Genomic DNA, 14,622 nt, shown 5'->3' on the forward strand with positions numbered 1-14,622 from the left:
AAAGAATTCCAGTGGCATATCCGTTCCCCTCTGGGGACAGGGAAAGGTGGGAGTCAATCCCCACGGTAGACAAAGCTTTATCGCGTCTATCCAAAAAGGTGGCGCTTCCGTCCCCTGACACGGCAGCCCTAAAGGATCCTGCGGATCATAAGCGGGAAAATACACTAAAATCCATTTATGTCACTACAGGGTCGCTACTCAGGCCTGCCGTTGCTTCTGCATGGGTGAGTAGCGCTTTTGAAAAGTAGGCAGATAACTTGTCATCTGAGGTAGATACCCTAGACAGGGATAGTGTGCTTTTGACTCTGGGTCATATCAGGGATGCGGCAGCATATTTGAAAGAAGCTGTGAGGGATATTGGCCTTTTGGGATCAAGGGCCAATGCTATGGCAGTCTCGGCAAGGAGAGCATTGTGGATTCATCAATGGAATGCTAACGCTGACTCTAAGAAGGCAATGGAGTCTCTACCGTTTAACGGTAGGGTCTTGTTTGGTGACGGCCTCACTGACCTGGTGTCTACAGCTACCGCGGGTAAGTCTTCATCTTTACCTTATGTTCCTGCACAGCAGAAGAAATCGCCTCACTATCAGATGCAGTCCTTTCGGCTCAATAAATTCAAAAAAGGACGTGGGTCCTCCTTCCTTGCTGCGAGGGGAAGAGGACTGGGAAAAAGGTCACAGGCTGTGGCAAGTTCCCAAGAGCAGAAGTCCTCTCCGGCTTCTATCAAATCCACCGCATGGGGGCACGTCTCCAACTCTTCAGTCAGGTCTGGGTGCACTCGGACCTAGATCCTTGGATAGTAGACATAGTAACCCAAGGGTACAAGTTAGAGTTTCAAGACGTGCCCCCTCACCGATTTTTCAAATCGGCCTTGCCAGCTTCTCTTCTAGAAAGGGAGATAGTAAGCGCTGCGATACTAAAGTTGTGTCAAAATCAAGTAATTGTCACGGTGCCCCCGTCACAACAGGGGGAAGGCTTTTATACGAGCCTGTTCGTGGTCCAGAAGCCAGATGGCTCAGTCAAACCGATTCTGAACCTAAAATTCCTCAATTTATTTCTGAAAAAAATCAAATTCAAGATGGAATCTCTCCGAGCAGTGATCTCCAGTCTGGAAGAGGGGGATTTTATGGTGTCAGTCGACATAAAAGATGCCTACTTACATGTCCCCATATATCCTCCACATCAGGCTTACCTGAGATTTGCTGTGTAGGATTGTCATTACCAATTTCAGACGTTGCCGTTTGGTCTGTCCATGGCTCCGAGGATTTTCACCAAAATAATGGCGGAAATGATGGTTCTCCTGCGCAAGCAGGGAATCACAATTATCCCGTACTTGGACGATCTCCTCATAAAGGCGAGGTCCAAGGACCAATTGTTGAAGAATGTTGCCCTTTCACTGACGATTCTGCAACAACACGGTTGGCTCCTAAATTTGCCAAAATCACAGTTAGATCCGACAACACGGCTGTTGTTCCTGGGTATGATTCTGGATACAGAATTGCAGAGAGTTTTTCTTCCAGTGGAAAAAGCTCTGGAAATACAGAACATGGTAAAACAGATTCTGAAACCAGCAAAGGTATCAGTTCTTCAATGCACTTGGTTGCTGGGGAAGATGGTGGCGGCCTACGAGGGCATTCCGTATGGCAGGTTCCATGCCAGGGTGTTTCAGTGGAACCTGTTGGACCAGTGGTCCGGGTCTCACCTGGACATGCACCGGAAAATAATTCTATCTCCCAGGACCAGAATCTCCCTTCTGTGGTGGCTGCACAGTTCTCACCTTCTGGAAGGACGCAGGTTCGGGATTCAGGATTGGATCCTGGTGAACACAGATGCAAGCCTTCGAGGCTGGGGAGCAGTCACACAGGGAAGAAACTTTCAGGGAAAGTGGTCGAGCCAGGAAGCTTGTCTACGCATAAACATTCTGGAATTAAGAGCCATTTACAACGGCATACTGCAAGCAGAACATCTTCTTTGAGGTCTGCCTGTCTTGATTCAGTCAGACAATGTGACAGCAGTGGTGTGCATAAACTGCCAATGCGGAACAAGGAGCAGAGCGGCGATGGGCGAGGCCACGAAGATTCTTCGCTGGGTGGAAAGACATGCCAGCGCTCTGTCAGCAGTCTTCATTCCAGGAGTGGACAACTGGGAAGCAGACTTCCTCAGCAGACACGATCTCCATCCAGGAGAGTGGGGTCTTCATCAAGAGGTCTTTGCAGAAGTGACAAGTCGTTGCGGAGTTCCTCAAGTAGACATGATGGCGTCCCGCCTCAACAAGAAACTTCAGAGATATTGTTCCAGGTCAAGGGACCCTCAAGCGATAGCGGTGGACGCCCTATTGACACCGTGGGTGTTTCCGTCGGTATATGTGTTCCCTCCACTTCCACTCATTCCAAAGGTGATAAAAATTATAAGAACAAGGGTTCAGGCGATCCTCATTGTTCCGGATTGGCCAAAAAGGGTTTGGTATCCAGATCTGCAGGAGTCGCTCATAGAAGATCCCTGGCCTCTTCCTCTTCGGGAGGACCTGTTACAACAGGGGCCGTGGGTGTATCGGGACTTACCACGGCTGCGTTTTACGGCGTGGCGGTTGAACGCCAAATCCTAGCCCGAAAGGGTATTCCCAGTGAAGTCATTCCCACACTTCTTCAGTCTAGAAAAGAAATAATGGCAAAACATTACCACCATATTTGGAGAAAATATGTAAATCCAAGAAGGCTCCTACGGAAGAATTTCACCTGGGGCGTTTGCTCCATTTCCTACAAGCAGGTGTGGATGCGGGCTTGAAGTTAGGCTCTATTAAAGTACAGATTTCGGCCTTGTCGATCTATTTTCAGAAAGAATTGGCTTCTCTTCCAGAAGTTCAGACCTTCGTAAAAGGCGTGCTGCACATCCAACCTCCATTTGTGCCTCCTGTGGCACCGTGGGATCTTAATGTGGTGCTGCAATTTTTGCAATCACATTCGTTTGAACCTTTGCGAAAGGTTGAGTTAAAATTCCTTACTTGGAAAGTGGTCATCATGTTGGCCTTGGCGTCCGCAAGGCAAGTGTCTAAATTGGCGGCTTTGTCTCACAAAAGCCCCTATTTGATTTTCCATGCAGATAGGGCAGAGTTGAGAACTCGTCAACAATTTCTGCCAAAAGTGGTTTAATCTTTTCACGTAAACCAGCCTATTGTGGTGCCAGTGGCTACTGAGGCCTTGGCATAGTCAAAGTCTCTCGATGTGGTCAGAGCTTTGAAAATCTATGAAGCCAGAACGGCTCAGATTAGGAAAACTGAGGCTTTGTTTGTCCTGTGGGCTCGCAACTAGATTGGGGCTCCTGCTTCCAAGCAGACTATTGCATGCTGGATCTGTAATGCGATTCAGCAGGCTCATTCTACGGCAGGATTGCCGTTACCGAAATTGGTGAAAGCCCATTCTACCAGAAAGGTGGGCTCATCCTGGGCGGCTGCCCGAGGGGTCTCGGCATTACAGCTTTGCCGAGCTGCTACTTGGTCGGGATCAAACACCTTTGCGAAGTTTTACAAGTTTGATACCCTGGCTGAGGAGGACCTCTTGTTTGGTCAATCGGTGCTGCAGAGTCATCCGCACTCTCCCGCCCGTTCTAGAGCTTTGGTATAAACCCCATGGTTCTTGAAGCATCCCCAGCATCCTCTAGGACGTATGAGAAAATAGGATTTTAATACCTACCGGTAAATCCTTTTCTCTTAGTCCGTAGCGGATGCTGGGCGCCCGTCCCAGTGCGGGCTGTATCTGCAGTTTGGTCATAGTTACGCTCATGATGCGTTGAGTTCAGTCAAATCTGTGACTGCTGTTGGTCACGCCGTTGCATGCGTTGTTGTTGAATGCCATGTTGTACGGCGTGTTGGTGGTTTGAGCTGGTATGTATCTCACCTTAGTTTAAAATAGTTAAATAAATCCTTTTCCTTGAAATGTCCGTCTCCCTGGGCACAGTTCCCATAACTGGAGTCTGGAGGAGGGGCATAGAGGGAGGAGCCAGTTGACACCTATTCAAAGTCTTATAGTGTGCCCATGTCTTCTGCGGATCCCGTCTATACCCCATGGTTCTTGAAGCATCCCAAGCATCCTCTACGGACTAAGGGAAAAGGATTTACCGGTAGGTATTAAAATCCTATTATTTTTTTTTAATTTGAGCACATTATATGGTTTTTTTTTCTTTTTCTTTTCATTTTTTTTACATTCATTTTTGTTTTCATTGTGTGCAAGTTGCAATAGTTGTCTGTGCTATAAGTCACTTTCTTATTCGGAATAAAAAATATACTTTGATGCCATATAGGCTGGCTTGCCATAATACTGTCTCCCAACCTATTGCATGCTACTAACTAATGAACCAATTCTGAAGTAGGTTTTACTATTATTGTTTACATCTTCAGTTTCATATTGATTATATTTGTAATCGAAAAAACAAATCATTTATAGACTACAGTAGAATAGTTTAAGGGTAATTGGTTAAAGGAAAGCCATTGACTTTGTGTAAAAGATAAAATAAAGCAACTGTAAAATTTAAAAAGCTGCTCGAGTTGGTGAAGATGCGCCCACTTCATTGGCACAAAATTAAAAAGAGAATTCCAACTGGCTGGCAGAGTGTAGAGAGGAGGAGAGAAATTGCAAACAAGTTGTAGTTTGCTGATGTGCCTGCTGCACACACAGCGCCCTCTACACCCCAGGGTTTAGTAGTGTGCCCTAGAGGGTGCAAGAGAAAGTTATTGACAGGAAATTAGTTATTGAAAGACTCCACCATGTGGCATAAAACTGAACTAGAGATATAGCTTCCATCCCTGCTGAAAGGTAAACCCCTTGCTGCTGAAAGGATCTACAGAAAGGCCCTGACTGCTCTATATAGGGTTTTTGTTTTATTTAAGAGCCTTATTGTATTTATTTTGGAAGTCTAGAAGTTGAAAAGAGAAACCATTATTAATACGATTGTGGTTCAATAAATAAGGTAACAAGACCTCATGTCATTAATTCATTAAACTTGTACATATACATATAATCAATAGTATGGCCTTGGTACAGATTAATTTTTCTACATTGTCCCCATACTTGCCTAAGCATTTGTCCAACGGTGCACCAAGGCATCTATCCCAGTATAGAAGAAATCCGTGTCAAGCATCTGTACCCCAGATGCTCATGTATATTGTGCACTGTACCCACTGAGATGTTCACCAGCAATATCACTAACTCAAACACGCCTCTCCTTCTGAATCAGACCTTCAATGCCGCATAAATTGTCATTTGTGGTGGACATGCTTGGCCGGCTGGATTGCTGTCCATCTTGAACGTCTGTCCTGCCATTGTTAAAAGCAGTGCACCAAACCTGTTTCCATGACATGATGTTAAAGTATAGACTTTGACAAGTTGTTGATGAACTTCAGCTGCTGATGTGCCCTTTAGATGTAGAAATCTGATCACACTACGCACCTCAACGTCTGACCATGTTTCCACCAGCCTCGCCGTCTTACAACTGTTGTTGGGACAGTATGACTGATTGTGGCGCAGTCTAGTGGCTGTGAGGGGAAGCAGTGGTCTGCCTGCTCTGGCCTGGCAGGAAATTAGAATGAAATAGAGAACGCTGCACATGTGAGAGGTCTTGTTACCCTATTTATTGAACCACCCTCGTATAATGTGTTGGGCTGATTTCTTAGAATACGAACTAAGTTTTTATTTAAATGTCTCATAGTGGCCCCTTTAGTTGTGGTCAGCTCTGCCAGCCGGGGGGGGATATATTTTTTTTCTGACTAGAAAACCAAATGGCGTTCTCCTTACATCCCGCTCTTAGATCCAGCTTTTGCTGCAGTACCTGAAAAATGACCCCAGGAAAGCAGTAAAAAGACTTTCGATTCAGGACCTGAAGTTTCTGGCCAACAGGACCCCTCATACGTGGAGCAGAGACAACATTCAGGTGCGTGTCTGAACTATGGGCCTAATTCAGATCAGATAGTCGCCGCCCACAGAGAGTGAATACCTGCCCCGTGTAAGTGTGCGAATGCATGCGTACGCCATGCGAAAACTTCGCCAGACAGCGGACATCTGCACATCCAGTTGCAACTCACTCACCATCAAATGATTTTTCCAGTCTGTGCGTAGCCCAGGACTTACTCCTAAGGTGCGATACAAACAGGCTGATCGGGCCGGAGCTGACATCACACACCCATCCTGAAAACGATTGGGAACGCTTGTTTTTCCTGACACTCCCAGAAAACGTCCAGTTACCACCCACAAACGTCCGCTTCCTGTCAATCACCTTGCATACGCATAGCGATCAAAATTTTTGCACTATTCTGTTGCTGTTTGGGCTCGTGCCTACTAATTGCGGTGCATACGCATGCGCAGTCATTCGATAATCGGCCACTGTGGGTTTTCGCACAGCGACCATGTCTGAATTAGGCCCTATGTCTTATTAGCATCGTCTTATGTTTTATCATTTGTGTTGTATTAAACTGGGAGGAAAAATTATAATTATTATTAATTGGGTATAGAAGAGGGTGAGAGCATAACTTACATTTACCTCATCAGCATTCTGAGGCTGGGTACATATCAGGAAGGTGTGTGTACACAGCGACAGCACGACCAATATACTGATATACAGGTGTGTCCTCATACATGTAGCCTCAATACCCCACACAGCGTGAGATGCCTGGTACGAGTGAGCCGCCAGGTCCCATGCAGCTCCGCTAGCATCAGGCTTTTTTTTTGTGTCTTTGTCAGAACTTATCACGAAAAAAAGCTGCAGCAGCTACATTGTAGCACCTCACGTACAGATTCAGAGGCTCATTCACACACAGATATACAAGTGTCATATCACGTTAATCAGCACAGTCTTCTTGTTTGTCATATCCACATCATGTTGTGACTAAAATGCATTTTCAGCAAAAAAGATGCCCGACAGTAGCAGTCTCACGTGACCTGTGCCTAGCCATACACACTGCACAATCCGGTGTATGGCAGTACAATATATCAGTATACAGATGTGCCCTCTTACCTCCTTGCTCCAGTCGTGCTAAACAGCCCTTGAAGTCGTGCCATGCCGTGGTGGTACACGGTAGCGAAGAGCACCTTTTTTTGCAGGTTTTTCCAGGAAAATGCTTCTTAGACACAAAGTAATGTATTAGGACACACAAGCAGTCTCTACTGATTAAAGTGATATGCAGCATGCCTATATTCTGTGCGTAGTCACGGCTCTTTTTGCATCCGAAATGCCACGTTACAGTGTTTTCCATGAAAACACTCTAGCTTAGCATTTTGCATGCAATTATAGTCGCAGTCACACACAGAATATAGGCATGCTGCATATCATTTTTATCAGCAGAAGCTCCTTGTGCATACTATTACATTACTGTGCGTCAAATTTTCTGGGGGGGGGGACGCAAAAAGAATATGCTCGGCACTACCAAGTCACACGGTGCCCACGCATTATGTGTAACGCGACTTGTATCACACAGAGCAAAGATGTAAGAGGACACATCTGTATCCCACACTCATGCTGTGGGACAACCCCCACTGCTGACAGCCGGGATCGTACAGTCTGTGGTAATTGCAATGCAGGGGTCACATAAGTGAGGAATAGGAGTAACCTGTTCAAGGGAGGTAATGTGTTAGTAAGCATTAGAGGGAGGAAGGGCCAGTTATTGTATAGAGGATAAAAAGAGGATTTTGGTACTTACCGATAAATCCATTTCTCTGAATCCTCTAGGGGACACTGGAGTCCTATACAGTAGGGGTGTGAAGCCTTGAACCGGAGGTGTGGCACAATGTAAAATTAGCATTGTCTGCACAGCCGGCTCCTCCCCCTTCACATCCCTCATCCCTCAGTTTGAAAAATTTGACTGAGAGAATAGGACATGACACTATAGCACATGGCGAGGAACCGAACCGTACAACATATCAAACAGCGGCCAAGAACTCTTAACCGAATAAGTAACGCTGTTTGTACGAACTGTTTAAAACAAGAACTTTGAACACAGCAGGTTGACAGCACCGAGGCGGGCGTCCAGTGTCCCCTAGAGGATTCAGAGAAATGGATTTATCGGTAAGTACCAAAATCCTCTTTTCTCTTTCATCCACTAGGGGACACTGGAGTCCTATACAGTAGGGGACGTCCCAAAGTTTTTCCCCAGGGAGGGAGTGCTGTCTGTGGCCTGCAAAACTAAACGTCCGAACTTAGATTCTCCGGACGCAAAAGTATCAAACTTGTAAAATTTCGCGAACGTGTGGGCTGAAGACCACGTCGCCGCCCTGCAAAGTTGAGTAGTGGAAGCACCCCTGGCAGCCGCCCACGAGGCACCCACTGATCGGGTAGTATGAGCACCCGTCTGAACCGGAACCTGTTTGCCACAGGAAATATAAGCTTGCCGAATGGCAAGTCTAATCCATCTAGGCCAGACATTCCCAACCACGGTCCTCAAGGCACACTAACAGTGCAGGTTTTAGTGATATCCAGGCTTCAGCACAGGTGACTTAATTAGTAGCTCAGTTATTTTGATTTAACCATCTGTGCTGAAGCCTGGACCGTGGTTGGGAATGCCTGATCTAGACAAAGACTGCTTAGATGCCGGCCAACCCTTCTTTGGCCCATCATAAAGAACAAACAAATGGTCCGACTTTCTGAAAGACGACGTAACCTGTACGTATACCCATAAAGCTCGGACAACATCCAATGACACGTCCTCATCTGTGAAACCCTGGAAAGATGGGACCACTATTGGCTGGTTTACGTGAAAACCCGAAACCACCTTCGGAAGGAAGTCTGCTCTTGTACGGAGTTCCGCCCTATCCTCATGAAAAACTAAGAAAGGACTCTTACAGGATAAGGCTCCCAACTCAGAAACCCGCCTAGCCGAAGCCAAGGCAAGTAATAACGTGACCTTCCAAGAGAGATATTTCAGGTCTGTTCTTGTCAACGGCTCAAATGTCGGTGACTTCAAATATTCTAACACCAAATTTAAGTCCCATGGTACCGTGGGAGGACGAAAAGGGGGTTGAATCCTCAGAACCCCCTGTAAAAAGGTCTGAATCTCTGGCAAGGATGCTAGCCGCTGTTGAAAAAGGATGGAGAGAGCCGAAATCTGAACCTTCAAAGAGCCCAGTCTGAGCCCTCCCTCTAGACCGGGCTGAAGGAAAAGTAGAAGTCGAGACAAATGGAAGTTCGTTGAATTCCATCCCCGCTCCTGACACCAAGCCATGTACCGTCTCCAAATCCTGTAGTAGTGCCTGGCTGTGACCGGTTTCCTAGCGGCAATCATTGTAGGAATGGCCGTTCGTGGAATCCCTCTGTTTCTTAAGATCCGGGTTTCAATAGCCACGCCGTCAAACGCAGCCTGTTCAGGTCGGGGTGTAGGAACGGTCCCTGAGATAGCAGGTCCTCTCTCTGAGGTAACCTCCAAGGATCTTCCGCAAGTAACCCCCGCAGGTCGGAGTACCAACTCCTGCAGGGCCAATCTGGTGCGATCAGAATGACCCACACTCGTTCCCGTTTTACCCTTTTTAGAACCCTGGGTATGAGTGGGAATGGGGGAAATATGTAAACCCTCCTGTAACACCAAGGAAGTGTTAATGCGTCCACTCCTTCTGCTGCTGGATCTCGAGTCCTTGACACATATCTGGGCAGTTGATGGTTTTGTCGAGACGCCATTAGGTCCACCTGAGGCAGACCCCATCTTCTCACAATCATGTTGAAAATCCGTGGATGAAGGCACCACTCTCCCGGATGCATGTCCTGGCGACTGAGGTAATCTGCTTCCCAGTTCTCCACACCTGGAATGAACACTGCCGAGAGAATGATGTCTCGCCTTTCTGCCCACAACAAGATCTTTGTGGCTTCCTTTAACGCCATCCTGCTCTTTGTTCCTCCTTGACGGTTTATGTAAGCCGTCGTCGTGACATTGTCTGACTGAACCCTGATTTGTTGTTTCATGACTAGGTCTTCTGCTAAGAGAAGTGCATTGTAAACTGCTCTTAGTTCGAGGATATTTATGGGTAGTTTGCTCTCCTGTAGCGTCCACCGTCCTTGAAACTGATGGTCCTCTAGGACGGTTACCCAACCTCTGAGACTGGCGTCCGTCGTCAGGATCCTCCAATCCCAAATGCCGCATTTCTTCCTGGCTGCAAGGTTCTTTTGTAACGACCACCACATCAAGGAGACCCGTACTTGTGGTTGAAGCCGGATTCTCCGATGGAGAAGCCAGTGCGAGCCTGCTCCCTGAGCAATGAGGTTTATTTGGAATGGTCGGGAATGAAGTCTGCCGTACTGGAGAGCTTCGAATGACGCAACCATCTTCCCGAGAAGTTGCACACAGAGGTGCAGAGAAACGGTATGCGTCCTCAGTACCTGAGCCACTAATCTCTGTAGGTCCTGGACCTTGTTCTCTGGTAGGAACACACGTAATAGGACCGTGTCCAAGATGAGACCGAGGAATTGAATCCGTTGAGTCGGTATGAGGTTGGACTTTTGGAAATTGACAATCCATCCATGTTGAATTAGAAATTGATGGGATGTCTGAACATCCTTGAGCAGTCGATTCTGAGATGGAGCCTTGATCAGTAAATCGTCCAGATAAGGTATAATCGTGACCCCCAACAGTCTCAGTGCTGCAACCATGATCGCCATGATCTTTGTGAAAATTCTTGGGGCTGATGCTAAACCGAACGGCAAGGCCCGGAATTGGTAGTGATCCGCCACCATTGCGAACCTTAAGTAAGCCTGGTGAGGAGTCCAGATTGGAATATGCAGATATGCATCTTTTATGTCCATGGATACCATGAACTCGCCCTGTTCTAAGCCTGCAATGACCGATTGGATTGATTCCATCTTGAATTTGTAGACTCTTAAAAATTGGTTGAAAACTTTTAAATTGAGTATTGGTCTGACCGTCCCGTCTGGCTTTGGCACGACAAAAAGATTGGAATAGAACCCGGTTCCTCTCTGAGAAGCGGGAACCGGAATAACAACCTCTGCCTGTAGCAATTTTAGAATTGCTGCCCGTAGTGCCCTCGCCTTTTGAGGGCACTGAGTAAATCCTGTTGTAAAAAACTGACTGTGAGGCCTCTGTTGAAATTCCAGTTTGTATCCATGTGAGATTAAGTTGTTCACCCAAAGTTCTGGTGAGGTTTTGGCCCAGATGTCCTGCAAACCTTCCAGTCGGCCGCCCACCAAGGGGGACCCCAGGTGAGCTGGGAGGCCGTCATGCCACGGTCTTGTCAGCAGGTTTATCCTGCTTTCTGGTTGCTGCCTGTGAGCGGCCTCTACCTCTGCCCCCACGTGCTTTTGTACCGAAACCCCTTCCTCGGGCTCGAAAGGACTGTGATCTAAATGAAGTAAACGCTGGTCCCGAATAACCTCTCCTAGATTGTGAAGTGGTTCTCGTATAAGGAGTAGGCAGAAAAGTGGACTTCCCTGCTGTAGCCTGCGAAATCCACTTGTCCAATTCTGGTCCGAACAGCATTTCACCCCCAAAGGGGATGGATTCTACCGCTTTCTTTGTGTCAGAGTCTCCTTGCCATTCTCTGAGCCATAAAATCCTTCTAGCCGATATGGCCGATGCAGATATGCGCGACGCTATTCTGCTAATATCCTTAGAAGCTTGACACAAGTATGAAGCAGATTCTCGAATGTGTTCCGCCAGTTGGGTAATCTCTTCTAAGCTATTTTCCTCCTCATTAGCTTGTACAATACGCCCGGACCATGCACCCATGGCCTTGTTGACCCAAGCACAGATGATCGCAGGGCGCTGCGCTGCACCAGCTGCTACAAAAATTGACTTTAACGCAGTGTCAACTTTACGGTCTGACGCATCCTTTAAAGTAGTTACGTCCGGAATTGGTAAGATTGTCTTCTTTGACAACCTTCCTAGGGAAGCATCCACTACCGGTGGAGTCTCCCACTTGTCCATTACACCCTTAGGTAGGGGATAAGTTACCGGAAACCGTTTGGAAATTGAAAGCGTTTGTCAGGTTGTTTCCAAGCCTCCTCCATCTGAGATTGGAGGGATTTAGGAATGGGAAACACTGCTGAACGCGGCTTTTGGGATTCGAACAAATCGAAATCTTCCGGCTCCCGTATTTCCTCGTCCTTAAAGCTTAGGATCTCCTTTACCGCGTCAATTAAGGAGTCCAGACCTGAAATTGCAGAGTCCTCTTCTGGAAAATCGGCGTCTAGGTTAGGTTCAATTAACTCACCTTCCTCCGTATCAAGAAGAAAACCGTCATCCTCCTCTGATTCTGGTATTATAGGAAGAGTTCTTTTAACAGCTTTGCGCGCACTCGTCTCTGCGTGTGCGGGCGGCGTTAACTTGATGAGAAATTCCTCCATCGTCTTTGAGAATTCCGCAGCCCATTCCGATTGTTGTTTGCGCGATTCTGCCATCTCCTTGGAGATTTTATTAGCAAGGTTGTCTTCCCATGCCTTAGCCAGAGCACTGCTCCCAGGTGGAGCGTCCTTGTCTAAGCAGGAGTCGCACACCCCGGAGCTGCCAACCCGCGTGCTCTTCTTGTTACATCTCGTACAAACATAACAGGTCTTGGAGGTCTTGGTTGCCTTAGACATGTTGTTTTTAAACCCTTTACCAGGGTAACCCGCCGCGCTTTCACCCTTTAAACTAGGAAGAGAAAGACTGGGAGAAGACGGAAGCGAAGGTATTGGATCCGGCTGGAATTACCTGTCTGTTATATAAAACGATCAGGTCAAAATATTTTTACATAAAAAGATTAAATAAAAATGTAAAAATAAATAAATAAAACACCAGCCGACTCGCAACCCTCACACCCCAACTGTTAAATAAGCTACGATGTTAGAGTTGGTATCCGCTTGCTTCCGTGTATTTTCGTCAGGATCTTTGAAACAGAATTCCTTTGAAAATATAATCAGAAATTAGTTTTCAGGAGATCCTCAGAGAACATTATATATATATATATATATATATATATATATATATATATATATATATATATATATATATATATATATATATATATATATAAACAGCAGGGGGTGCTATTATTTTTTTCTAATCACTAATATATATTTTACCAGTAGGGGGAGCTATGAGTATAAAGAATCTCTACTCTGAATACTAAGATACAGTTCACCAGCAGGGGGTACTAGATAGTGAAGTGAGATTTTGGCGCCCTTGAGTATTAAAATGGGCGCCACTGAGGGAAATATTCACCTTATGCGCTATGCTAAACAGCGCTGTGTCCCCCACTGGTATCTCTTACCGGAGGTCTGTTATGCAGGTCCCCGCTGCCGCTGGCTATGCGTTCCGCTCTGTGCGCTCCCCTGCCCGTCTCCCCCTGCCCGCGGCTGAGGGAGTCTTCTCAGCTGTGCGGCAAAGATCTTTGTCTCTGTCGCGTCTTTCCCCGCCGGCTGGCGCGCGCCGGGACCGCTCTTATCGGGTCCTGTAGCGGCGCCTCTCCGTGACCACGGACCATCTGCGCAGCTGCTAGGGGAGACTGTCTTGTGAGCTTTGCGCTGTCTCCCTGCTGTTGGCTGCGCCTTGCTGCTGTTCTTGCCGGCTAGCTGGAGCGGTTTCTTTTTTCTATCTAAGCCACTAATCATCCTCCTCTTTCTAAAGGGAAATGATACATAAAATAAAATACAAAAAAAATAATAAAAATCTAACAGTACTTGGGCTCTTGTAAAAGTTAATACTCACTTGCCCAAGTCGATGAGTATCTCCTGTGAAGAGATGCAGGTCCCTTCAATCGGGATCTTTGTCTCTTCCAATATTAAGAAGCCTTGTCTCCCTTTTATTAGGTGGACGCAGCACACTTTAATAGTTTTAGTCAGGAGCCCAGTGCTCCCACGTGCTGAACCTCCAGCACAATTTTTCAAACTGAGGGAGCAGGGATGTGAAGGGGGAGGAACCGGCTGTGCAGACAATGCTAATTTTAGATTGTGCCACACCTTCGGTTCAAGGCTTCACACCCCTACTGTATAGGACTCCAGTGTCCCCTAGTGGATGAAAGAGAAATGGTAAATAATTCACTCTTCATTTCTTGCCCAATACTTGTAAGCTGTAAGGGCAATGTTATCAAATGTATAGTATATGACAATTTGCATAGGATACAGTACAAAGTACCACAAATACAAGAAAAGAATTCTGGACATTACATGTACATATTGAGAAAACAGTAATTATGTGTCGCTAGGACATCCATAATAAATTTGAATACAAAAATTAAAAGGAAAGAAAAAAGCAACTAATAATTAAATTGCTCGCCCTCCCCTCCCCCTCCAGCGGAACTTCCTGTATAGGAAAAGGGGAAGTTATAGATCAATTGGGGGATCGTTATCCACCATACGGGTCATATACCATGTTGTGTGGGCCTATGAAATAATGGTGGTAGATTGTGTTGCTATGTAGTTTTCCCACGTTTCAAAGAATTGCTCCACTTTCACCTCACTTCCAGCATAGTCCCCATCCACTCCATTCTAAAGATTTTTAAATAGCATATCCTTAAGAAGGAACACGGGGGAAGGGGGGTTAGAGAGTTTCCATATTTATAGAATGGCTTTGTGCGCCACTGTACTCACTGCCAGCAACAGCCTCCTGCAGCCCATAGTTATATGAAGGCATTGTGGGAGAATTCCAAAAAGTGCCTATTC

At 46.5% G+C, this 14,622-nt stretch overlaps 1 protein-coding gene across 2 annotated transcripts in view; it reads left to right on the forward strand.

The window, feature by feature from the left end:
- The window catches only part of INTS7 (integrator complex subunit 7), a 154,196-nt gene that overhangs the window by 51,990 nt on the left and 87,584 nt on the right, over nucleotides 1-14,622 (forward strand). Inside the window, exon 7 of one of the 2 annotated variants that reach the window (XM_063918246.1) lies at nucleotides 5,800-5,922. The exons of the other annotated variant lie outside the window; for it this stretch is intronic. Within the exon in view, the coding sequence (XP_063774316.1) occupies nucleotides 5,800-5,922 (123 nt within the window). The remainder of the gene's footprint in view (nucleotides 1-5,799; nucleotides 5,923-14,622) is intronic. 2 annotated transcript variants of the gene reach the window in all.

This window comes from Pseudophryne corroboree, chromosome 4, assembly GCF_028390025.1.
Source record: "Pseudophryne corroboree isolate aPseCor3 chromosome 4, aPseCor3.hap2, whole genome shotgun sequence".
NCBI classification, from domain to species: Eukaryota; Metazoa; Chordata; class Amphibia; order Anura; family Myobatrachidae; genus Pseudophryne; species Pseudophryne corroboree.